General features: G+C 35.9%; 1 protein-coding gene across 3 annotated transcripts in view; it reads right to left on the reverse strand.

The window, feature by feature from the left end:
* CTNNA2 (catenin alpha 2) overlaps positions 1–27,084 on the reverse strand; it is a 1,194,816-nt gene that overhangs the window by 38,184 nt on the left and 1,129,548 nt on the right. For all 3 annotated transcript variants that reach the window (XM_059943640.1, XM_059943641.1, XM_059943642.1), the window contains 4 exons: positions 26,767–26,880; positions 18,336–18,517; positions 8,957–9,062; positions 4,929–5,063 (listed from right to left, as the gene is read on the reverse strand). In XM_059943640.1, coding sequence (XP_059799623.1) covers positions 4,929–5,063; positions 8,957–9,062; positions 18,336–18,517; positions 26,767–26,880 — 537 coding nt within the window. The remainder of the gene's footprint in view (positions 1–4,928; positions 5,064–8,956; positions 9,063–18,335; positions 18,518–26,766; positions 26,881–27,084) is intronic.

Below are 27,084 nucleotides of genomic sequence, written 5' to 3' on the forward strand. Positions count from 1 at the left end.
TTACTTCCCCGGATCTGGATTCTCCTACACTCCCCAGATCAGAAACAGTCCTTTAAGCCCAAAAACTTAATGGCTTACCCTCTGGAAGGTCTGGATAAAATTCTTTGGAACTGCTATGAGTTGTCTGAACACATACCCCTTTGTTTAAATGAAGCACAGAAGTGGATTCCAAACCCAAACTGAAAACTAGCAATTTAGATTTTTTCCCATTACTACTATACTTTGATCAGTGGAGATAATCGAGAATTGACAATAGACAGAATCGGAAGATATAACAAAAATGACTCTTTCCCCAAAAAGAGTTGTTTAAAGTACAAGTTTACACAACTAAGTACAACGATTGTTTCAGTGAACGTTTCATTCCATTACAAAATACTGACACTTTTTTTACAGAGTGAACACAGAAATTTTCAAGTAAAATGTAATTCTCATCTCAACAAAACACAATTATATCTATCTATCTATCTATCTATATCTATATATATATTTATATATACACATATATATGGCATTGTACAAATATATATATATATATGTGTGTGTATATATATATATATATATATATATATATATAGCATGGTACAAATAAACACCATATTTTCCTCCAAACTGTATTGTATTGAATCAGATATGTCACAGTTGTCAACCATTTGTTCAGTTCTTGATTATTGCTTATTCAGGGAACAAGGAAGTTAAGTGTCAAATCACATGTATTTGTTGTGTGCATACATGTATGCATATACATATAGCATATATGTATCTTTGATCATATGCCAGTGTCAGGTAGGATTGATTTGAATGTTCTCAGTTTCCAGCATTTTTATGAATATTTTTCATTTATCATCATGAATATTCATGTTAATTTTAATTTAGTCCAATTTTTTTTTAATGATATGAAACATAGGCTATAAGAGTAACTATAATTGACCCTTATTCTACAATTTTCTCTCTACCAATTCAAATCCTACTGGCATTGCAAATTATACTTGTTCACCTTGTCAAACTTCTCTCCATAACCCAATTGAGAGGATTTCAAATTTGGAAAGGAGAGATTAAAAGACAAAGAACAAAAGTGCACATTACTCAGTCCCTCCGGAATAGGTCAGAGCTCCATTCAATCAGCCTGAGGACTAAGGGAACTAACATTCTTCACCTCTAAACTCTGTTCCTATATTTTGTTTGCGTGAAAAAAGGCATTTATATGCAATAGAATGTATTAACTTTGTAACAGTTTCATGGGGAGTCAGCTATAAGTTATATCAGCATCCCTCCATCTCTGACCTGAACATCAAATTCCTGTCCAGAGCAGGGTTATTGCTCCTGTGCTCTGGCTTCGTTGTTATAATGGGGATCCTGTTGTATTTGAACTTAAAAAAAATAATGTAGGTGGAATATTTCCATTTTATCAGAATGCTTGATATTCAGTATTCTGTGTTCTAAAACCCTGTGTTTGTATTTCCAATCTCATTCAGAATAATGTGCAAAGTATAAATCTTTGGGTAGCTAAAGATAATCAAAGGTTATAAAATGGTTTTCATTTCTCCAGTTCCATGTGTATATCTCCATTTTTAAATTTAAAAGAACCTATTAACTCCTCTGAAACCTAGTGAATAAAAATTAATTAAAACACAATAATCAAATATACAGGTAATTTCCATAGAATGACATTGGAACTTATTTGTATTCAAAATATATCTACATACTGAAAAAGATGTGACTCAACTTTTCTCTCATGATGAATATAATGTTGTCACCTTTAATGGATATTACTTGCACTAAACTAATTTATAATACGCTATGGTTAAGTTTCTCTTTCCTTTGTTTTATCTTTTTCCTTCTTTCATGTTTTTTCTTTCCTATCCTCCATCCTTTCCTCTTTTTCTTCTTTTCTTCCTTTAATGGTTCTTTTTCCAAAAATCATGTAAACTGGCTTAAGAGATTAAACTACCAAACACTAAACTAAACAAACAAATAAAGCCAGTATATAAACTATCAGGCTGTTTAATTGTGTGGGCTTTAGTTTCTTCCACTTTCTCTCTAACATTTGTATTACTCTCTTAGTTTTTTTTTTTTTTTTTTTTTTTTTTTAATTCCCTTTCCCATTACCTGCTTAGCAACCAGGTTGAGCTGAATTGGCTCACAAATATGCATCTTATACTTTGAGATTTAATAAGAATGACACCTTTCCGTTGTTGAGAAAAGTTTTAAGCCAATGACTTTAGAATATTGATTGCCAGCCAGAAAACTAATGGTGCTTCTTAGACAGCAGTTGTGTGAATGAGCATATGTAGGCATATTTTTTTAATTTGCTTTATTTCTCTAGTTCCCATGACTCGTGAAGAGCTTTGGCATCCACTGTCCCCATGACCTGTTGAAATTTCCTGAGCTACCTCTCAAGCCAAAGGCAAATATAACAGAAGAAGCCTTTCCCAGTTTGAACACACAGACTCACATAAAACATATACATGCTGACATGGTATATGTGCATTTTGTTTAACATAAGTTCATCATGCCAGCATGAGACTATAAAAACATGGTGCTCAGTTTTGAAATCCGAATCATTTTCCTTAGCAAAATGGAAACAATCTACCCAAATCTTATCTGTTTTAATAGAAGCTTTGACTTCTAACAAATATACCTTCCTGGGGGCTTTTGCCTATTTCAAGGAAGAAGTCACAGCTTTGAATCCCATGTACATAACGACACAGGGAAAAAGGGAGGAAGATTCAAGTATTTCTCTTTTTTGATTTCATTTTATACTATAGTAGCTTCTCCTTAAAAATAGAGCAACTTTGTCATGACAGACAACAAAATAAATGGGGCTCAAAGCATGGGTGCACTTTCTTGGCAAAATCATTGAAAAGTTTGTGTGTATGGGGTCTCACATTCTTGACTCTTTCAGAACTCTGAAGGCAGTCACTTGTGGCTATTTTGAAAAATAAATATATTGAGTTTTTTTCTCCATTGGCCATCGGTGAAGGAGGATGAAGAATAAGATGGAGGCAGAAGTGGCAAAGACAGCAGACTACACAGGCAGGTATGACACCAAATAACAATCAAGCTTGGAAAAAAATCATGAAGAGACCAAGAGCAGGCCCATAACTGAGCAGTATAAGCAAACCTTTATAATGCGTTTGACTCAGAATTATTATAAAGTTGTATAACATTCCTCTAAAAGAAGCCTTCTCCTATGCAAGGATTTATTAACATTGCCAATAAGACTCAAAGAAGGAAACAGGCTTCTTGATGGTGTTCTCAATCTCAAACACCTCTGCAAATGCCAACAGTGCAAGTGATAAAAGCCAGTGATGGTTTGGACTAATCTAAATGAGGAAAAGACAATGGAAATGAAGCTCTGGAGGCAGTGGTGAACAATGGGTACTGAGAGGATGATGGAGAGTAACTGCCAGTAAAACTCGCTTAGATGAGGTTGTGGAGTCTGAGATCCACAAAGATGCTCTGTGCATCCATATAAATAATAAGATTTGGAAAGTAACAAATGAAAGCACACAAGGCAAGCTAAACAAAAAGCACTCGGTTCCACAGGTGCTATATACAGATGGACATGAAAGCTGAATGGTATGGGAAACTATACCATTGAGGCTGAAGATAAGAAAGGAAGCAAGGGAGATGCAATGTTTTGATCACTTCTTGGCAGAGAGAATCTTGGTAATTACCAACTTGGCAGAAAGGACACACTGCAAGACAGATTGCTCTTGGTTGTTGAAGAATGTTGAAGCAGGATCATTTTGGAAATGCAAAGAGGTGACTATGCTTTGGGAAGAGGCACAAAACAGCAATTTACTGGGCTCTAGGTGAGACTGCATGGAACAGGCTTTCCAAATGGCATCTCCATGCAAACCAGATCAGCTCTTTTCCCAGCTATGTTTTCTGCAAGCCAAACAATATAGGAACTGAAATCTTTGGGTTCAAGAATGATTTTTCCACATATTTTTTATCAAATGGTCAACCTGCTGAATTTCTGAAAATGGCTTGAGGAAGAACTGAGCTTCATTACCAATCTTATTTTCACAAGGCATTCACCATATTGATAATGCTCTGTTCCTGGTAATGCCACACTTAAAATGGCAGCATCATGGTTGACTGGGAAAAGAACTAAAGGTAGCAGAGCCACACTTTGGAATTTGCAAATAGTTTACAATAGATGGCACCTTGCGTTGAAAGAAAGGGACTGAGGGAGGAAAAGAAGCCAAGGTGAAGAACCTCAACACATACATTTGGAAATCTTGCCAAGAAATCATGATTCTTCTATTCATTGAACTTCTTGTTCCTTTGCATTTGACTAAAATGGACCAGATACTTATATTTTCATGCGAAGGGAAACACTGAAGTGATTGAACAAAGGATATATAATCGTTAGTGTTTGACAACCATGTTAGTTTTTGGCAACAGCACATCAACCTGTGTTAAATTCAAACATTTTCTGGCTTTTAAGGGTTACTGATAACCTAGTATGCATTGGAACCTGATGAATGAATTCCTATTGTTTTCATCATCTCTAACATGTGAACACAATCCACACATAGAGAGGCTTGCTCCTGAACAGAGAATGAAAATTGCTAGGACTAACAGAGGGAAGTAGACTTACAATGAGTAAATATACAAAAGCCCCAAATAATTATAATAGTCACAGCTTGGCAATGAGTTTCCAGACTATGAAATTAGTTTTCTTGTGAAGAGTGGAGATTTTACAAGGCTAGTATAAACATGGGGTAATTGGAAAATCAAACTGTTCTTCGTGAGTTATTGTAAGGTCTGGAATAATGGTGATAACATTTATTTTTTTTAAAAAAACCTCCCTATGAATCACTGTAGTTTGGTGTTTTTAGCAGTACTGTTGCCAAGAATGCTTGCCTTGGAAATACAACAGTGGGAACTTGAATTGTGAAGCCCAGATCCCAGCTTACCCCTGACACAATGAGCTCTCCTCCCAGATTCTGTACTTCGGCTTTCACCTTGCTGCAGATATTAAGTTGATGGCAATACAAGGCAATTCGTTGAAGGTAGGCTAATAAATCCTGCTTACATGCTGAATCAGGACACTATAAAACATTAAAAAAAGGTCATCTCAATTAGTAAGTACTCTTCAGTTTCTAATACTTGCTATATAAAAGCTGTGAGAAGAAAAGGTTTCACTGTCATATACCTTAATTACAACCATTCAACTTAACTTCTTTATAGTGCATTTTAGGAAGGCCACAGCCAATAGGTTAGAATGGTTAGCTCTACTTTGATAAATTCTATACAAAAAATATTGATGACCTCCTGGAAAGTCTTACTGGGACTTCTGGATACATTTATGAGTATTTTACCAATTATCTTCTAAACTGCTAAGAAAACAATATTCTATAGGTTTTTCCTGAGTGGCCCATTCAACGTTCACTACAAGCAAAGTTATTTTAACACAGAGAACAAAGCAACAGATGCTAGAAGGAAATCATCCTGTGTGGCAGTCTCTCTGCCATAGTGCAAGATAGAGTTTCAATTCAGTTAGTTGGGGGAAAATGCACTTGTTTCTTTTGGCTTTCTAAGACATGTATCATTCACTAAAGGAGCTCTATTACACTTCTTGGAATTCCATATTTATCCAAATTTTAGCAACATGATAAACTTCCTTTAAACAAGAGACTCTGAGAAGGATCAAGACAACTGTAAAAGAAAAAGATTTGAATGAAATGAATTTGAAGCCAATTGAAATAAGCTCATAAGTGTAACAATAAGACCCTTCAAAGGATGCACCAAAGATTTTGAATTCTTAAAAAACTTCTGGTGACCATAGATTTTTAATTTTCTTTGTAACTTAAGTGGGTAGATGTCCATCAAATACACACTGAGCAGAGCTGAACACTTCCACAGACATTTACATGATTCCCTAAAACATTTCTGAAGCTTCAATGCCAATGGCTATCCAGTAATTGAAATATATTTCTATTGCTATCCAAAGTTCAGCCCAAAATTCTCCAGGACATTCTATTGTTCTGACTCAATCTGGCACTTGCAAAGGACATATAATCACTAGATCCTTGATGAAACGTTGTAAGAAATGAGTACCTACAGCCCAAACCGAAGTATGTTATTTAGAATAAGAGTATGAGACAAAGACTCCAGCTAAGTTTCCTTCAAGCTCAAGAAAGGGAATTCTTTCATTAATACTGTGAAGCCAGTCATTTGACATAGCCATTTATTTAATAAATGACAAAGGGGTCTTTTGTATACATAACACTTAACCATTGTGGTATTTTTTTTCACTAACTGCATTTATCAAGAAAGAATCCCACAGAGACTATTTTTAGCTTCCTACAAGTACTTAATACTGTAATATTTATCCTACTCCAGAGACTCATATACTGAAAGGAATTAACTTTAAAATGATATCTCCCTAGAGGGCTGACAAGGCTTTTGATACAAATACCTTGTAGCAAATTAAAATGGAAGTTCTATCTCAATGGAACAGTAATTTAAAATGCAACAGTCCGTAAAACGTTTATATTGTGTGAATATCTCAAATCTTCATAAAAATATTTTCTGGCAAGATAAAGGTAAGCAATCGACATTTTGGAAATGCTCATTCTATTCTATTATTTAAACTGAAGTATTTAAAACACACATAAAGGCATGTGGACCAAGAAAAATAACTCTTATACCATGGAAATAGTAGAAATGGGTGCAGAATTTGAGAAAGAAATGCCCCATTCAGATAAAGCATTAGCAAAAATTGCAAGTTGCTTCACAACTGATGATAAGAAGAATACCACAAAGAGAGTGTTATGTTTAACTTCATCTATCTTTTTTGTTGTTGTTACATCATCATTAAATAGCATTTCAATATTTTGTCACAATCTCAAAATACATCTAGAATCCTGGGATATTTGTGTGTGTACATGTGTGGTGTGTTTTCCAGATACCAAAACTGTTTGGGGCTATGCTTCATGTTGCATAATTGTTGGAAATAAGGATCCAAAATTACAAAATCAAAAATAAGAGTCACAATAAAAAAATATTGAGCTCAAGGAGCCTAAACATATTGAGAAATAGTTTCAGCCACTGAGATTCAGAGTATAATGGAAAGGCCATCCAAACTCCATCCACTTTCACTCCTAAGAAGGAGTCCGTCCAAACACAACCTGGTTTCAGAACCACCCGCCAGTCTCTGGTCACTCCACTCATTCCAACATTTTGCAAAATATTCCTTCAACATTTGCAGAAAAAAATGCAACATTCTTTCCTGGCTGGTGCATTTCTGTATGTTTGCATGTATGCATGAATATTTTCAAGTAAGTTCGTTGTCTCTCCTCTCTTTTATTTTTTAAATTATTTTAAAATTAATATTATTATTTATTTATTTTTATTTTGGTTGTGCCAGGTCTTAGTTGCCACACACGTGCTCCTTAGTTGAGGCCAGCAGGCTCCTTAGTTGTGGCATGCAAACTCTTAGTTGTGGCGTGCATGTGGGATCTAGTTCCCTGATCAGGGATCAAACCCATGTCCCCTGTAGTGGAAGGCAGATTCTTAATCACTGCACCACTAGGGAAGTCCCTCTCCTCTCTTTTACATGAACTTTCTGGGTTACATATGGAACTCAACCTATGCTGCAAACTGTAGGAAGCTTGGCATTTGACATTGTCCTGAAATTAGCAATTTAATAATGCTACAAATTTCAATCCCTACAAATTTCAGGAAATTCTCAAATTATGATAATATTTAAATGAATTAACTTTACTATTGAGTATTTCTCAAAAATTCAAAAGAAAGCAAAAAACATTCCCTCAGATTAGCCATCATATGTATAAAAAAAGTTAAAGTGAGACAATCTGTCGGCTTATTTTAAATGTAATCCTAATAGTTTAACCATGTATTTTTCTTTACAGACTTTGGAAGATGAGTAAATCTAGTATTGACTTGAAGGTTTCTAAAATCGGGGGTGCTGAAGACAACAAGGATTTAGAGAAACAGTCCTATTAAGGAATGAGGGAGAACAATTATAGTAAGCAACTCAAAAATCATAGGAGACTAGGACCATCTAAGGGGGAGGAAACAATCCTAAGTCTTCCATTGTCTCCAGAGAGCATGATTGTTTTGTAGTCTAGTAGGCAAATTCATGCTCATAATGTTTTCTCCATGTAAATAACAGTTTATATAATATTTTCTATTTCAGAATCTTAATTTATATTTTAAAATAGTTTCCTTTTAAAACAGTTCGAACTGTAAGCCACTGGTTGCTTAAAGAGATGAGCATCAGCTCTCTGGAAAAGTGTATTGCCTAAAGTACCCTTAAAAGAAATGGCCCATTATTGCAACAAGACATATTTAGAACAGGATTTTAGAGTTCCAATTCAGCAAGATAAGATGAAAAGTGTGGAAATAAGCTCAAACATTCAACATTCAGATTGAGAACTATTTTAACGTGTACCTTAGTTCAGTCTAAAAGCATAAAAGATACTATTGAGAATTTTGTTAATCTCTGATGCCCTTTGAGTCTGGATGAAAATAAAGCTGAAATCTGGATGTTCTTGACTATGTGGATTCATCCCATTTATGCTAGGGCATAAATTATTATGAGAGCATCATTACAGTGAGATCAACTATAACAAGAAATAAAGTTCTTTCTTTTGCTTCCCCATTGTGCAGTGTATTTGACTTTCTGAATGAGGACAGCCAGGATCCATGATTCCTTGGGGATTATGACTCTTAAAAAGTGGGACTCTTCTTTCTCAAGGAATTTTGATCATTGGATTTACTAGTCCCTCCTGAACTGAACCCACCTTTGGCATCAACTCAGTCTCCACAGAGTTAGAGGCCAGTTTGTAAAATGGTAGCAATCCTCTACAATTCATTCTTCAGGGGCATTTTATAGAGTGCATAAAACCCATTACAGAATGCAAGAGCTAGTTAATGACCCCACTCAGCATGTGCTTGTTCTTCTCTCTTATATTACCTGATCAGCCACAGCTCGGGCTAATTTGTCCATTCGAGAGCCTGCTTCGGCAATTTTCTTGGCGGCATTAATCACATCAGATGTATTTTTCAACGGGCCTTTGCCTCTGAAAAAACAGACACAACATAATTAGAAATCCACTTTATGACAGGAAATAGACACACCTACCATATTGTTTGTCCAGGACTCTGCTTTTGTATTTGATTTGGCTCTGACCACGTTAGAGGTAATTTGAATGTTTTCTTGATTCACTTCAACTTCCATGTAAATAATTCACTTTACTTGCATTCATTTTTAGGGAATATTTTTCCCTATTTGGATGTGCATGCTCACATTTTACTCTTTACATGCATTTCTATATATTTTAAACAGTGGTCCCTTAAAAAAGATGATCACCACAAGAGCAATGGGAATTTAATATGTAAATGCTTACCGTGTGTCTATGCTGTTGTATATACATTTGTCTTCATAACAACCCTAACAAGTAGGCATCATCATTCCCATTTTAGAGAAGAAAAAAATAGACTAAAGTGAATAACTCATCTAAGCTTATGCAAATCATGTGATAAATTCTAAATTTAAATCAGAGACTAGCCAAAATAAAAGCACATGCATTGTCTTTCATACCATGCTCAGCACTATTATTATGTTAATTATATTTTTAAGTCCACTTTGGCTCTTTAAGAAGCCACTGTCTCTTGTCCATAACTGGGAACTGTTTGGCCAGAATTTCAGAAATCTGCTGAGCTCTTACTCTTGCTGGTTTATATGTTTCTAGGACTGACTTACGAAGGAAGACGCACAGAACCCTGTATGACAGTAGATGTCTTTATGCCGAACCATTTTCCCAATATTTTCACGTAAGGCTTTCAATTAGGTGAACTGTTTAATATTACTTGTCTTTTAAATATTTATTAGAAAGGAAAAGGAAATGATGCTGCATCATAAATCTTTAAACAAAATGTTGCATATGATAAGATTTTTCTTCACTTTTCTTGAGAGGTAAATAAAATAATAGACTAAATACATTCATTCTTATATTTTTAGCATTGTTACTGGTCTCCTTATATGCATCTAAAAATCAATACATTTTTTAGGCCTACAAAATTATAAACCTATAGTGAAGACATGTAGTGAAATATAGAGAAAAAACAGAAGTGATTTATTTAGAATGCATAGAGACTGGGCAATGATTGCCATTGTTATATAATAACGTTTTATGAAATGGAAGACTTAAAATGACTTTAGAAAATAAATGTAAATGAAGGGCATTTTGTTTCTCTATTAATTTTGCCTCTGGCATTTTCAGTGTTAGTAGGTAAAAGTAAAATATATTATGTTCATGTCAGTGCTTAAACACATACATAGGGAAATTCAAAACAAGCTATTTCATCTTGCTGTGGTAACATTAACTCTTCCACAAAAGACACTGACTTTTTTTCAGTTGTTGTATAGATTTTTTAAATATGGACAGAGATTTCACATGTGAATTTGATATAATATGGATGAATTAAAGAATCTGTGACAATTAGGCTCCCATTCTCTCACATTATTTTTTTAAAATTATCTCTAAATAAACTTTTATTTTGTTTTTGGTTTATATTTTTAAAGGAAAGGTTAGATGCAGAATCTGTTAATATTTAATATTACTCTCATTATTATTTATTTCTCTGTAACTTCCAAACCTTAGAAAATCTTTTTTGCAAACTTACTCTGACAAAATATTTGTTGTTACTTTTTGCCATCTTAACCCATTCACAAAGGGCTGCACTATGCTTCATTTTTCTTTACTACCAATCTTGGTGTTTGTTTGCCCCAAGAATTTCAAAGGATTTGAGGAAATGCTTTCTCATGAACCTTTCGTGATAACTTTCAACAGTTGATTGACTCTGACAAAATGTGCTAAGTTAATAAAGAACGTTTATAGAGACTTGAATTTGTTTGAGGCTCAGACTCCCATATTGCAGCTAAAGCATGATTAGAAGCATGTCTTTTATGATTACACCAGAGACTATAGTACACAGACTCACTATTATATTGTATTTAAAAATTTGAGACTTTAGAGTTCACATTGCAGACTCAATTCAAATGCTTGGAGTCACAAGTTGATGACAGGGATGTATTACATGAAACTAGAGAGCAATGTAGAAATTTGGGGATCATCAAATATTTCCTCATTTTTTAACTGAGAAAGCTGAAACCCAAAGAGGAGGCTAAGTGACCTGCTCAAGATGATAATGCAGAGAGTGATAAGGAGAGAGAAAAAGGACTGCAACCTCTGTGTCCCTAATCACAATTTCGTACTCTTTTTGCTATATTCTGATGAGATAGCTAAAGTAGTAATCTCAGAGAAACACAAATAGCCATAACTACAGATATTAATATGCAAGAAATAACAAAAACAATAATCATCTGACTCAAGAATTTAGAAAGTAGGAAGAAACTAATAAAAATCACTAACATGTGGAATCTAAAATATGGCACAGATGAACCTATCTACAAAACAGAAACAGACTCACAGACATAGAGAACAGCCTTGTGGTTGCCAAGGGGGAGGGGGGTGGCGGAGGGGAGGACTGCGAGTGTGGGATTAGTATATGTAAATGATTACATATAGGATGGATAAACAACAAGGTCCTACTGTATAGCACAGGGAATTATATTCAATATCTTGTGATAAACCATAATGGAAAAGAATATTAAAAAAAGAATGTCTCTATTACAGAGTCACTTTGCTGAACAGCAGACATTGGCGCAACATTGTAAATCAACTATACTTCAATAAAAAAATTAAATTAAAGAAATAAGGAGAAGAGATTTATGAGTTAGAAAATAATAGGACACAGAAAATAAATAAATCGATTCCAAAAAAAATGGAGGGCAAAACTGATATAGAAAATACACTTAGTTTGCTATCAAGAAAAAAATAGGAGAAAAATATTCTAAAGTAAAAAAAGGTAAGATTTAAATTATCTTAAAAAACAGAAAATTTGTAGTATTATAATACTAGTTTCCTCAAATGCATGTAAAGAAATTTGAGAACCTGGATGAAATAACTTTCTAGGAAAATATAATTTACCAACACTGGCTAGAAAGTAGATTTTGAAAAATCTAAAGAGTCTGATTTCCATGAAAGAAATAAGTAAGGCTGTCAGAGAGAAAGCTGGTCAAAAAATCAGTAAATCCAGATGGTTTCTCAGAGGAATTTACTAAACCTTTAAAACAGGGGTCCCCAACCCCTGGGCCACACAGCAGGAGGTGAGTGGAGGGCAGGCAGGCAAGCAAGCTCCCCACTCTCCCCACCCCATCATCTGTGGAAAAATTGTCTTCCAAGAAACTGGTCCCTGGTGCCAAAAAGGTTAGAGATCACTGCTTTAAAAAGAAGATAATCCCAATGCAATTTAAATTCTTCCAGAATATAGGAAAAGAAGAAAGACTTCAAAAACAGTTTCATTAAGTAACATAATACTGATATCGTCAGAAGCACCTAATACAAATTATTTATTTAAGATTCTGCACAGCAAAGAAAACCATCAACAAAATGAAAAAGCAATCTACTGAATGGGAGAAAATATTTGCAAATCATAGATCTAATATGGGGTTAATATCCAAAATATATAAAGAACTCAATCAATAGCAAAAAAGCAAATAATCCAATTTAAAGACAGGCAGAGGGCCTGAATAGACATATTTCCAAAGAAGACATACAGATGGCCAACAGGTACATGTAACGGTACTCGACATTACTAATCATCAGGGAAATGCAAACCAAAACCACAGTAAGATATCACCTCACACCTGTCAGAATGGCTTATATCAAAAAGACAACAAATAACAGATGTTGGCAAGGATGTGGAGAAAAGGGAACACTTGTGCACTATTGGTGGAAATGTAAATTGGTGCAGCCACTATGGAAAACAGTATGGAGTTTCCTCAAAAAATTAAAAATAGAATTGCCATATGATTCAGCAATTCCACTACTGGGTACTTATCTGAAGAAAATGAAAACACTAATTTAAAAAAATATATGCACCCCTATGTTCATTGTAGCATTATTTACAGTACTCAATATATGGAAGCAACCTAAGTGTCCATCAATGGATGAATGAATAAAGACACAAATAAATGGAAAGACATCTCATGTACAGGGATTAGAAGACTTAATATTATTAAGATATCAATACTACACAAAGTGATCAATGTAATCCCTATCAAAAACCCAGCAGCAATTTTGCCAAAATAGAAAAATCTATCTTAAAATTCATATGGATTGTCAAGGCACCCCAACTAGCCAAAACAATCTTAAAAAAGAACAAAGTTGGGGACCTTACTACAAAGCTACAGTAATCAAAACAGTGCAGTACTGGCATAAAGACAGATGTATAAAATAATGGAACAGAATAGAAAGCCCAGCAGATTTTTGACAAGGTTGTCAAGACCATTCAACAGGAAAAGGACAGTGTTTTCAACAAATGATGTTGGGAAAATTGATATCTACATGCAAAAGAATGAAGCAGGACCTATATCTTATACCATATACAAAAATCAACTGGAAGTGGATCATGAGAGCTAATCTATACATATCTTACAAGAAAAGTTAAGGGAAAAACTTCATGACATTGGATTTGGCAATGATTTCTCACATGTGACACCAATAAAACAGGCAAAAATAACAACAAAAATAGACAAATTTGACTATATCAAAATTTTAAAAACTTCTGTGCATTGAAGGACACAATCAACAGAATAAAAAGGCAACCCAGAGAATCAGAGAAAATATTTGCAAATCCTATATCTGACAAGGGGTTGATATCCAGAATATAGAAAAACTCCTAGAACTCAACACTAAAAATTAATCAGCCTGATTAAAAAATGGGCAAAAGACCTGAATATACATTTCTCCAAAGAAGAATACAGTGGCTAATCAGCACATGAAAAGATGTTCAACACCACTAGTTATTAGGAAAATGTAAATCAAAATCACAATGAGATGCCATCTCACACTCATTAAGATGGTTACTATAAAAACAAACAAAAACAGAAAATAAGAAGTCTTGGCGAGGATGGGAAGAAGTTGGAACCTTTGTGCACTGTTGATGGGAATGTAAAATGGTGCAGCTGCTATGTAAAGCAGTACAGTGGTTCCTCAAAAAATTAAACATAGAACTACCATGTGATCCAGCAATTCCACTCCTGGGTATATATTCAAAGAATTGAAAGCAGGGTCTCAAAGAGATATTTGTACACCCATGTTCATAGCAATATTATTCACAATCCAAGTGCCCAAGAATAGATGAATGGATAAACAAAATATGATATATACATTCAATGAAATATTATTTAGCCTTAAGAAGGAATGAAAGTCTGACATGTACAATATGGATGGACCTTGAGAACATTACGCTAAGTGAAATATGCCAGTCACAAAAAGACAAATGCTGTATGTTTTCACTTACATGAGATACTAGAGTAGTCAAATTCATAGAGACAGAAAGGAGAATGGTGTTGCCAGGGATGTTGCCCAGAAAAGATCAGAAGTCTGAGTCTTCCTATTAGTGAAAGGCAGTATGGACAAAGGGACTAGTTCCACTGGCTGTAGTTCCCAGTCTCAAAGTGAATGGTTTATACCCTTTGTCTTTCCCTAACTTAATCAGATTCTTTACTTTGGGCATTTTGAAAGGTGCTTTGAGGAATCTTGTGACCTTAAAGACAAAAGCCATCTTATTGTTCCATTTGGAACATGTTTTTAGTTTTCTTGGAAAAATATCAAGCCATAGAATTGACTCTACTATATAGGTTCATGTAACCTTCTCTCTTTTGCTAATAGGTGATTCTTATACAAGGGTCAATATTTGGAAACTTTCCCGGGAAATGGTCACTTCAAAAAAAAAAGAGAATCATGGAAATCTATTACTACATTACTGCTATCCACAATTTAACAAATAATTCATATTTATTTCATGAAAAGGTAATAGGTATTAATGAGAAAAATCAATGTGTGAGTGCATTCTGAGTCAATGTACTCAGTAGCTAGAATTCTTAAACTCTGAGTTAATCCAAATTAAAAACATTTATTTACTATAGTTTTCTCAGTACCTCTAACAGATCAATATATGATGTGACTCTCCTGTAATGAGATATAGTAAGTAAGGAGTATATTTGTAAATGTACTGAATCATAGAAGCCCCTTTTCAGAACCACAGTCCATAAAACATAGTTGGGAAATACCACTTTCACCAATTAGCTGAAGCAGTCTAAGGACAGCACAGTGGAAAAGTTGTATTAATCTGGGGATTAAAGATAAATCAGGTGAGACTGTAGGACCATAAGTTGAATTATTCAAGGAAGTAACATTTATATGATGATCTTGAAGTTGAAATACAAATATGCACAAAATTGAGAAGGAATCTAAGGGTCAATAAAGGTAGGCCTTGGATAGCAAACTCAAGATTTTTATATTATTCTATGCAAAGAGGAAAGAAAGTTTTGGTGCAAAGGGAGCTAGATGGATGCCCTTTAATGGCCAAATATGGCATGGCATGAACTGACAAGAGTCAAGAATTGGAACTGAAAGACCAGTCAAGCTGTCACTTGGCCTGAAGCCCTGAGTGTCCATACCAAGGCAGGAATGAAATTTGGGAATAGCGGGGTGATTACATGATTCTTTACTGTAGTACAGTAGATTGTACCCTGAAAGCTTTTTGTTTTAACCTGAACCCAGTTCCTTTCAAGATCAGAACTTACAGTTGATCTCAAGAGACAGCTTTTTCCCTTGCTGTACAATTAAACTTGGGTTTCTTTCCTGAACTGCTGCCATCTGCACACCTTTTGTTATTGGGATACAAGACTGGCCCATGCTATTTCTTTCTGAAAGTGACATGAGAGGTATGGATTCACCCTATGCAGGACAGCATTTCTGCCATCACCATGAGATGATGAACTGTTTCCTCTTCAGTTCTTGGAAGTCAAGAACTGAGCAGGAAACAGACATGAGGCATAATCAGTTTTATCTGCCATGAAGAAGTTATTACACAAATAATGAGGCAGAACCTCTCCAATTTTAATAATAATGGAGTAGATGTCATTGAGATTACTGAATCAAGTTAATGAATTAGCTACTGATAAGAATAAAACAACAAAATCATAAATGCAAGGGTTTTTTTCTTGCACCCAAACACCCTTTAAATGTAAGAGGGTAGTCAAGTTTCAATTCCTACTCAGCTATATCCTTTCCTTTAAATAAGGGAACATAATACGTAAGAGCCATTAGAGGTATAGAGCTGAAATTATTCCTCCTTAAAGTGGAAAATGCAAGGGTAATAATAATAATGTATAGGGTCAAGTGCAGTGAACTTATGTGAGAGGCACAAAGAAAGACTCAAATTAGCTACCTCTTTGCACAGCAGATGGGGGCAACAGCAAAACCTCAGCTTCCTGTGCTCCATTTCCAATTCACACTCTCTCCTGTGTCTCTGATTATTAACTGTATCCTCCCTTTGCCCTCATGAAGGGGCACAAAATTACTCATCAGGCAGTGGGAAAAAATGATAACCAGTAGCACTCTAGACATTTCATTATTCAAATCAGCATAAAATGATTATACAAAATCCCTCAGGAACTGAAGTGGCCCTCTTTTCACTTTTAAAACTATACTTTGACTGATAGAAAGTCTGTCTTATTTAACATTATCTAACAAGACCCCCTCAAGTATATCTCTCTTCCTTGACACAGTTATATATAATCTAGAGCATTATAAAATGTCTTCCTGATCTAAACTAGCAACATGACTTGATTCATCATTCACTTTAAATTAATGAGATTATTTGTTCAAGTGATGTTATTAATGGATTGTATAATATCCATCAGATAAAGTATGAATACAGTGTTGAAAGCAAGCAAATTAAGTCATCATAGGCCTTGAAAAGCAATGACTGTGAGCTGCCATGATAGCCTGATTTGTAGGAAATTCAGACTTAAATAATGGCTCAGACTGAGTTATCTTACTATTATTTTTTGTGTGAAATAAATCTGTGAAACCGACAAAGACCAGCCAAATGTACAAATTTGAACTCCTAATGAATACAATGACATTTAAAATCTCGAAGGTCACCCTCATAACTTTAAAGTCATTCCACTAAAGTCAAAAACAATTTTTAAATATTTGGAGAAAGGACCAAGCGATGTCATTAGTACATATTGGCCAGAGGCAAAAGGTAAAGGGAAAAAGGCAGAGATGTGCCATATTTTATTATAACCTATAATTAATTGTAGGCTTTTCTTATTAAAAGCACTCAACAATCACTTAAAAAATTTTCATCCATAAGGTAGTGTCTTCACATTGCCACACATCTTATATAACTTTAATAACAAATACTGTGTTGAATCATTAAAACATCTTTGCTCATGTGTCTGTGTGTGTCTGTGTTTCTCAGAAAAAGAAATCTACAGAAAAATGATAGCTTTCATTCATATAGCAGCATAATTTACAACTTCATTACCTCTTTGGATTTTAAAACTCTCCTGTGAAAGTTGATAAGAAGAGTATTATTTTCCCACTTTACAAATGAATAAAGACAGTATGAGACAGGTCCAAAATCACCTGGTATTTGGACTAAAAATCCAGGGATCTTTCATTGTGCTTTGCTCTCCCTTCGTCGCCCTTTGGGTGGTAGGAAGGGCAGAAATGTCATCTCCCTTTAAAGAGGAAACTAAAAATGCAATGGCAGAAACAGCAATGGCCCCTGATGAGGAAAAGGCTCCTGTCAAAGTTCTGACTGGTATCTTGATTTATTAAAAGCACTGCTCAGAGCAAAAGGATCTAAAACTTATACAATGTTTAATTTCCCTGTCAAAATTACAGAATCAGATAGTTGAACCTGATTCTTTGTATGTAAGGGTAAAATATGAGCTGAGATTAATGCTAAATCATGAGTTAGCATTAAACCATATTACATGTCTACATGCGTACACACATATATATATAGAGAGAGAGATATATAGATATATATTTTTTCCAAAGTGGTATTAGCAAATCATACACCTTATCTTCAGAATAATACTTAAACACACTGCAAAACAGCATAGACCAAAAATGAGTCACCCAAGCCCCAGGGGTTTGATTTTATGACTGACTAAGGATGGATAATTAAAACAATAATAATTACAGAAATGAATCTGTTCTTTTTGACCAAAAAGACCTATCTGCTAAGAACCAGATCCAGATAATTTTGACTTAACACATGTAAATTTTATAATACCACTACCTTGTTTTGATGTAGTCTTTTAATTTTTCAGCAGGCTTTTCACATGCTAATACACACTGTTATGCTTCTGTTATTTTTAATGAGAAAATCTTCCTCTTCCTGTCTCCAGGCCTCACCTTGTGAAGTCTGTCATTTCCATCATGATCATACACATCTGCTTGGCCAGCACAATGATATCATTGCCGCTGTCGTCCCATTTGGCCACTTCAGCATCCAGCTTGCTTTTCTCTTGGTGGAATATCTCCACCTGCTCAGCTATTTTTGCCTTCTCCTCTTGCGGTAGTTGTGCCATGATGGCCTGTGTGGGTTACAGAAAAAGTGTGACTAATGGTGACAAAGAAGCACAGACAAGAGGTTGACTCTGCCTCCAGTTAATGGCAAAGCCAGACCCTGACAAGGCTGATAGACTGCCCCACCATTCTGGAAAGTACTTTTTCTCCAGCCCCAAGAATGCAAAAGCACAGACTGGTAAGGTCCCCACATTCCCTGTCCCTGTTCCCACATACAAAAAAAAAAAAAAAATAAGAGCTCCAAAAGTACGTGCACATTGACAGTAACGGAACTTCTTTGTCGCTGTGATGACATATGTTTGTTCAAAAGAATCTATTCCTGACGATTTTTATATTTGGTCTTGGGAAACTTTTACCAGATGAAAGAATGCACCTCTTTCAACACTGAAATCTGTTCAGAAAAAAGAAAACAGGCCTCTGTTGCTGGGAAGGAAAATAATTTTAAGAATATCTGAGCATCCCAAGTTGGGTGGGGAGATGTCCTGTGAGTGTTAATGAAGCCACTCATGGTTAGATGCCAAACAAAAATCCCTTATGCAGGGCACATCAAAGATGGCATACCTATTCCCAGTCCTCCTCTATGGAAATCCTGAGTCGAACATGGCTCCCTGGAGAGCCTATGAGTATGTACAGAGAAGCTGTGATGGGATCAAATTTAGGATTAAGAAGCAAAGGTTGATTTTCAATAGTTGCTAGGTAAGGGAATGTAGAAAAGGAAAAACTACAGTTGATTCTCACTATTCACGGGTTTTTTATTTGCAAATTTGCCTACTCTCTAAAATCTATTTGAAATCCCCAAATCAATATTTGTGGTGCTTTCAGACATTCACAGACATACACAGAGCTACCAAAATTTTGAGTCACGCGACAACCATGTTTCCAGATGAGGCTGAACAAGGGTTTCTCCGCTTTCTTGTTTCAACACTCATACCATAAACAAGCATCCCTTCTACAATCTATTTAGTACCACATTTTCCACATATTTGTACTTTTTATTGGTGGTTTTGCTGTTTAACTTGGCCCCCAATCCTAGTGCTGTCTTGTGTCTCTAAGCACAAAAAGGCTGCGATGTGCCTAATGGAGAAAATACATGTATTAGATGAACTTCGTTCAGGCATGAGTTTTAGTGCTCCCAGCTGTGAGCTCAATGTTCATGAACCAAAACTATCTAATAAGGTATCTAAACAGAAACACTCATTAAACAAGATTACATATTGATGGGTTGAAGGAAATATTAAGACTAGCAGCTCTCAGGAAGCTAACCCTGCATTTTCCCTAGGAGCAATGATTCCATAGTTGCTAATTAAGCATTCATGGTGACTTTATAGAACATAAATGCCGTGAATAAAGAGAATCAACTGTATTTGTTAGACACTATTTATGTAGCAGGCACTGAATGAAATGTTTGACATCACCTCACTGCATCCTCAAAGAACCATTTACAACCTGCTTCACTGAAAGTAGCACGTGGATCAGTGTGTCAGCACTGGTATCCCTCTCATTCTGGGATGCACATATTCTCCAGAAGAGCATGATTTGGGGTACCGACAGCTGTTGCAAAGGACAAGTAAATAGCACAAAAAAACCTTCTTTCTATATTGTAAAGTTCCTCCCAATGTGAGTGAATTGTTCAAAGGAGAGGTAGGTAGCTGGTATCTAATAGAAATACCAATGGATATAAGCTCAGAAAAACTGGGCTCAACCTGGCTCTGTAACTGACTTGGGTTAAGGCCTCATTGCTACTGGATCACATCCTTAATGTTCTATAATATAAGAATAGTAAACAATTACCTCAAAATGTTATGGTGGACAGAAAATGAAATAATAAATGTAAAATGAAAGTAAGCATGTGTGGGATTATTGTTAACATTATATTATCATTATTTCTGTATGAGTTTTCTTCTAGCTGCTCCTCTAGCTTATTACTTAGTTGCCATCAAAGAGAAGGGATAGGCTCAGAGACTATGTGACTCTCTATAAATAGAAGATTGACATGATTCCTTGAACACAGGCATGTATACTGGGTACTGTACTAAAAGGCTTATGAATGTCAAAAATTTAATCTACTTAATTATTCTACAAGATTAATACTATTATTACCCTTATTTTATTAATGATGATACCAAGATCCAGGGAAGTTAATTAAATTCTGAATATTACACAACTAATGAGCGATAAGAATAGGATTCAAACCCAGGTCAGCTAACATCATACTTAACCATTGTGCACAATGGGATCACCATGCAGGACCATTCGGGTTAGACACTGCCCAGTGGTCCCAGCCCAGTGGGGCAAAGGTCACTAAAACTCTAGGCTCTGTCCACCAGGCTGAGCATCCTAGACAATCCTTCATCTGCCCAGGGTAAAGGGGTGCCTTTGTCTGATTGCATAAAGGTGTCCTTGAACCAGCAGCTTCCCAGATGCTACATCTTACTAATAAACAGCCATGTCTATGAAATCCCATGCATGCATGTGTGTGACTTTATACAAATAGCATGTGAGTGTGTGTGTATGATGTATCTATATACTTATGTAGGTAAATATGTGTATGAGTGTGTATACAAAAATTACAATCCATATTTTAAAAGCCAGACTGGTGCAAATAAAATAAAGTATTAAAATACTAATATTTGAAAAATATTTTACAGTACTTTTAAATTTTTTTTTTTTTTTTTTTTTAATTTTTATTTTTTTTATTTATTTATTTTTTGGCTGTGTTGGGTCTTCGTTTCTGTGCGAGGGCTTTCTCTAGTTGCGGCGAGCGGGGACCACCCCCCATCGCAGTGCGCGGGCCTCTCACTATTGCGGCCTCTCTTGTTGCGGAGCACAGGCTCCAGGCGCGCAGGCTCAGTAGTTGTGGCACACGGGCTCCGCCGCTCCGCGGCATGTGGGATCCTCCCGGACCAGGGCTCGAACCCGTGTCCCCTGCATTGGCAGGCGGATTCTCAACCACTGCGCCACCAGGGAAGCCCAGTACTTTTATTTATTTATTTATTTATTTTTATTTTTATTTTTTAATATATTTATTTATTTATTTTTATTTTGGCTGTGTTGGGTCTTCGTTGCTGTGCACGGGCTTCCTCTAGCTGTGGCAAGCAGGGGCTACTCTTCATTGCGGTGCACGGGCTTCTCATTGCTGTGCCTTCTCTTGTTGCAGAGCACGGGCCCTAGGCAGGCAAGCTTCAGTAGTTGTGGCTCGCGGACTCCAGAGTGCAGGCTCAGTAGTTGCAGCGCACCAGCTTAGTTGCTCTGTGGCATGTGGGATCTTCCTGGACCAGGGCTCGAACCCATGTGCCCTGCGTTGGCAGGCGGATTCTTAACCACTGCGCCACCAGGGAAGTCCCTTTACAGTACTTTTAAAATTGAATTTAAAAAGATAGCTAATATACAAAAGAGCTTGTTATAAACTCACAAAAGCAATATCGTACTAATTGTAAGGCAGCTATCTATTCCAATACCTTTGAGATAGGTTTGGATTTGCAGAAGTTTCCTGAAGCATCCCTGTCTGATGTTCTAATGCTGTCTTAGATTCATTTGTCTTCCTCATACAAAATTGATAATCATGTTTTACTTAAATCTCACAAGCCCTAACCAGCATCTTTTAAAGCATCCATTAGGTGTTTCTCTGTAAAAGAATCTATAAAACTACCTGACAGACCTCCATACTCTACATTCAATCTCCAGATTCTAGCAATAAACCTGTCATTTGTCCCAAAAGGGTCAATTTGTGCATTAAAGGGTGTGCACGTGTCTATCAACTGTATCACTTGAGTTTCAATTGTGCAGTTTAGCATTTGAATGTTAACTTCCTTGCTCTAACTCACTAATTTCGAGTAATGCCCTACCTCTGACTTCTCTTTGAGCTTCCTGAGGGTAGAGACCCCAGCATCCTTCACAGTGTAGAAGCTAAATACATATCTCTTGATTGACTGCTTACACATTTTTCCACTCACTGCATCAACGTAGTTTGAGAGAAGTTAACAGAACTGACATACGTTTTCTAAGGGCACAATTCTGAAGAAAAACTGGCTCCTTAAAGCAGATTTGTATAAGAAGATGTTATTTTGACTCTAGGGGTGCTCTGCCCGCATAATGCACTTAATGGTGTGTGATTTGGGTGTAAGAGTCATTATATTTGCTTCTGCTTATGTAGCTATCGATGAAGTAAAGTTGTTTCCTAAATATTATTAAAATGCTCTTAGCTTTTAAAAATTCATAATTGACCTTTTCTGAAACTGGAATTTAAAAAAAGGTTATCTATAAACAGTAGATCACAAACTGTGAAATTTGCAAGTTAATCAAATTAAAATTCAACACATGAGTTTTAATTAGGTCTTATCAATGTAACTCAGCAGTTTGAAATGTTAACACATTAAAGCCGTTCTAGCTAGGAAAACAAAAATTAGAGGCTGGCTACATTCAAATCAAGTTGAATACAAAATATATGACATGCAATTGTTCATTCCCTCAAACTAAGGAAACATGAGAAAAATGATTTTCATGGCCAAAGGGCAAGACAACAAATCAGCTTTTCTGTTTGTGTCATGTGATCACCTGGGGCGGTCTGAGATTTTTGGCTGCTTTCTGTGTAGCTAAGCACAGCTGTCCAGATTGTTGATCTGAGGCCCCAAGTCAGTGGCATCAGAGACTTGAATTCACAAAGTTTTTTAACCACCCTGTTCCATGCTCCTAGCTTTTCCTTTGAACATCCAACCATTTTTTTGTGATTGTTTTAAACTTTATTTATTAAATGAAAGTGCAAATCACTGACACAAGCCAACAACCACTCAGCCCAGAATCTTTTTCTTCAATCTAAATCTCAAGGAGCTTTTTTTCCAATCTCAAAAGGATTATTTTTCCAATCCCAGGATGAAAAATAACTTTTAAAGTCTATGGACCTCCAAACTGATATGTTAGTTTCTTAAACACAGAGCAAGAGTCTAACATTTTAAGGCTTTAAGTACATAAATGTTTATAAATAATGATTTAAAAGGTTAAAACTTAATGTGCCCATTTCTACTCACTTGGTTTTAAAGCAGGATAATAAGCATAAATAATTAAGGAGTGGGTGACTTTTACCTGTCGCAGGCTGTGAAGTGAACTGGAAAATTGAGGTTCTTGTCTCATTAATTCAAGTAAAAACTTTCACGATGGTCTGAATTATCTAGCTCTTTCAGGTTAAGTTATTGGTCAGCCTTCTAATGAATGACTACCTTGTGCTACAAGCATCATCATCTTCTTCTTCATCAACTTAACATTATATAATAACTCGTGATACATTTCATCATGCATTTCTCCTAATAACATTATGAAGTAGGATGCAATATATATATATATATATATATATATATGTACATACATACACACACACACAAGGAGATGAGGCAGGGACAGGTTAAGAAAGTTACCCCAAAGCCACACAGCTTGACCAAGTTCATATTTAAAATCAGGTTTGTGTGACTCCAAACAATATATTTTATCATGAAGGTTAAATGCCCAAGAGTTGTTGCTGATCAATTTTAACTATGTCAGCTTGTGAGGAAAGAGTTTATAAGATGTCATGTTTAGGAACAAAGGGCCTGATCATTTCTATATTTTATCAGATCAGGGTATGATTGTTCTCATTCATTTTCTCTCTCTCTCTCTCTCTCTCTCTCTCTCATGAAGTATTATAGACAAGCAGCAGACAGGAACACATAAAGGAAACAAACATTCAACCTAATTTCAGAATTTGAGAGCAATGTTGGAGTGGGTACTAAATTCTTTTCTCCCACCATAACCTCCTCTTAGATTAATTTACCATTTTCAGAGAAGAATTTCTCTGAATGAGAACACAATGTAACAGGGGCGAGCAGGCTGCTGGAAAGAGCAACTGCCTCTGTCAGAGACAACTTTTTCCTCCTTCACAATTTTGACCAAGTTAGCACACTTCTCTGGTCAAAAGTTCGACCATCTGTCATCTCAGCAATTCAGTGCACCCTCTTATTTCCAATTTACAGCCATAATTCTATGTCTCTGATTTGTCATCATATAATTATAGGCTTAAATAGGCTGACTCAATAACTAATGCTGTCTGCTGCAAGTTACTCATACAGACCTCATGATAGATCGTAAAGACAAATCAGCAAGTGCTGGATTACAGGGGTACTTTGTTCTTATTATCCTGGCCCATGTTCATCATTCATGCTGAAAAATCTTTTGAAAAAGACTATTATTGTCTTTTCACCCACTGGGTGAAGAAATAATAAATGATGTAGAGAGGTGCCATCTGACTTTTGTTTCCACCCATCATAACAGACTTGATGTCTAATGAAATGGAAGTACAATGGGACTGTATTCTTCCTTGTAAAAAATGAAGCTACTCATGCCATTTTGACAAGATGGTAATTAAAAGATTATAAGATAAGGGTTGTATAATATGCCTTAGTCTTTGAGAAAACAAGTCAATGGATACTTGGGCTGTATCAATACTAAGTTGCAGTCAGTCAATTAAATTGACTTTGAATTGATGAATGTTTGGATGAACTACTCAAACTTGCCCTTTGTCATTGACATAAAAACGCTGGTTTTAGTTAATTTTGAAGATGAATTGACTTGATTGATGCATTAGTTTAGCGTTATGCCAGCATAGGCTCAGAGGACTCTCAGCTTAATCAACTTCCCTATTTTCAACATTTTAGGGGGAGTAAATAGAGTCTACAAGGTATTTTTTAAAGTAGGGAGCTTCATACTCTTTTGTGCACTTTTCTACTGTCACCAGCCTGTGATTAGAAGAGATTTCTCTGCCAAAGGATGAAAAGTCATCCTTTATTGAGCACTTAATATATGTCAAGTATTTTGCTCATTATTTTAATATATTATGTAATTAGAACCTCAAAAGAATCTTATCAAACAAGTCTATTATTTACATTTTACAGGTGATAGGACTGAAGCTCTGAGAAATTAAGCAGCATGTAACATAGTCCCCTCTCTACTCTTCACAATTCAAAACCAAGTCTGTCTGAAATCAAAGCCAATGCATCTTCAATGCTCTGCCTTTTACTCTCACATTACCTCTATCAATGTCCATATACATCTTCTGTATCGTTTAGTTGTTGGATGAGACTATCAGGAGAAATAAGATTTTAAGTACAAAGACTTTCTTGACTCAACATAAAGCTTCATCTGAGTTCTCTTTATTTTAACCTTTGATTGGCTATTTCCTACTCTTCTTTCACAATTCCTAAGCCAGTGTGAACTTTCTAAGGTTTCTTAACCCTATGCTAAATTACCATCTCTTTCTCATGCTTCTTATTCATTTTCTTTTCTTAAGTGAAACTTAACAAAGAAAATTAGAGTATCTAATTCTCAGTTATACTCTACTTTAATTATTTTTCCCCTATGGAAACTAAGCCTTTAAAGGGAGGAGAATCTCTCCCTCTTGCAATCCCTAGGAATTTTATCTCCTGCCACCTGCCTTGATTACCAGCATCTTACCCTCAGGGAGCTCCAGCTAATAAGATTGGTCAGATTCCAGAATCTTCTTTGGAAGACTTGTGTTGGTGGACAATGTCACAGAGTGTTCGAGGGTGTTCAAATGTCAGCCAGAGTGGTCATCTTTCTGTTGTTTCTTGTTCCACACCTTAAGCTGGTATATTTCTCGTATGTCTCTGTAATTTCTTTTTCAATCACATGGTAGACAGATCTGGGGCAACTGCCCTGGCCACAGATAGGTATCGGGGGAAAAAAGTTCTCTCTCTACTCTGATGGCCTTGAACGAATTTCAAAATATGTGGTATTGTTTATCAGAGACCCTAGGCCAGAGTATGGAGCAACAATAGGCCCACAAATAACAAAGTAGTACTCTAATTCTCTATTTGTGGTTTCTTTTGTGTGGTTAACAAGGTTGGAGACTTCAAGCAGAACCATGGTGTCTGTGCCAAAGTAAGATCTGAGCATTCCTGTATCCCCTGGTCACTGAATCATCTAATCATGATCCCCAACTCCCAACAAATCCACCATACACATAAGTTTTGCTGTAATGTGGCTGCTATGTTTTGAGTTATGGAGAGAGAATGGAGTTAGAAGGAATCAGAATCAGTGGTGGTTACTTCCAATGTGTAAAATGTGAATTGCTAGAAACAACCCCAGATGAGGCATAGATTTCTGAGCCATGAATCTCTGGGATTCCAGGTCCCTGGAAATCAGAAATTTCCTCAGACCAATTTGGTGAACACAGCCCCTATGCACCAAACCAAAGTCCTGGATGTCCACTCACCCGTGCACTCTGTCCTGCAATGAGCTGGTCATCCTCCGTCTGAACACTTGTCCGGCTACGTACATCATAATCTTCCTGCTCAAAGTCTGAATCATCCTCTAGTTCTTCTGGGGTCTAAAAATACAGAGGAAAAGAGAAAATCAGCATACAGATTTCCCTCGACTTACAATGGGGTTAAGTCCCAATAAACCCACTGTAAGTTGAAAATATCATGTCAAAAATGCATTCAATACATTAACCTACAGAACCTCATAGCTTAGTGTAACTTACATTAAACATGCTCAGAATACTTACATTAGCCTACAGTTGTGCAAAATC

Source organism: Balaenoptera ricei, chromosome 13 (assembly GCF_028023285.1).
Source record: "Balaenoptera ricei isolate mBalRic1 chromosome 13, mBalRic1.hap2, whole genome shotgun sequence".
Classification (NCBI taxonomy): domain Eukaryota; kingdom Metazoa; phylum Chordata; class Mammalia; order Artiodactyla; family Balaenopteridae; genus Balaenoptera; species Balaenoptera ricei.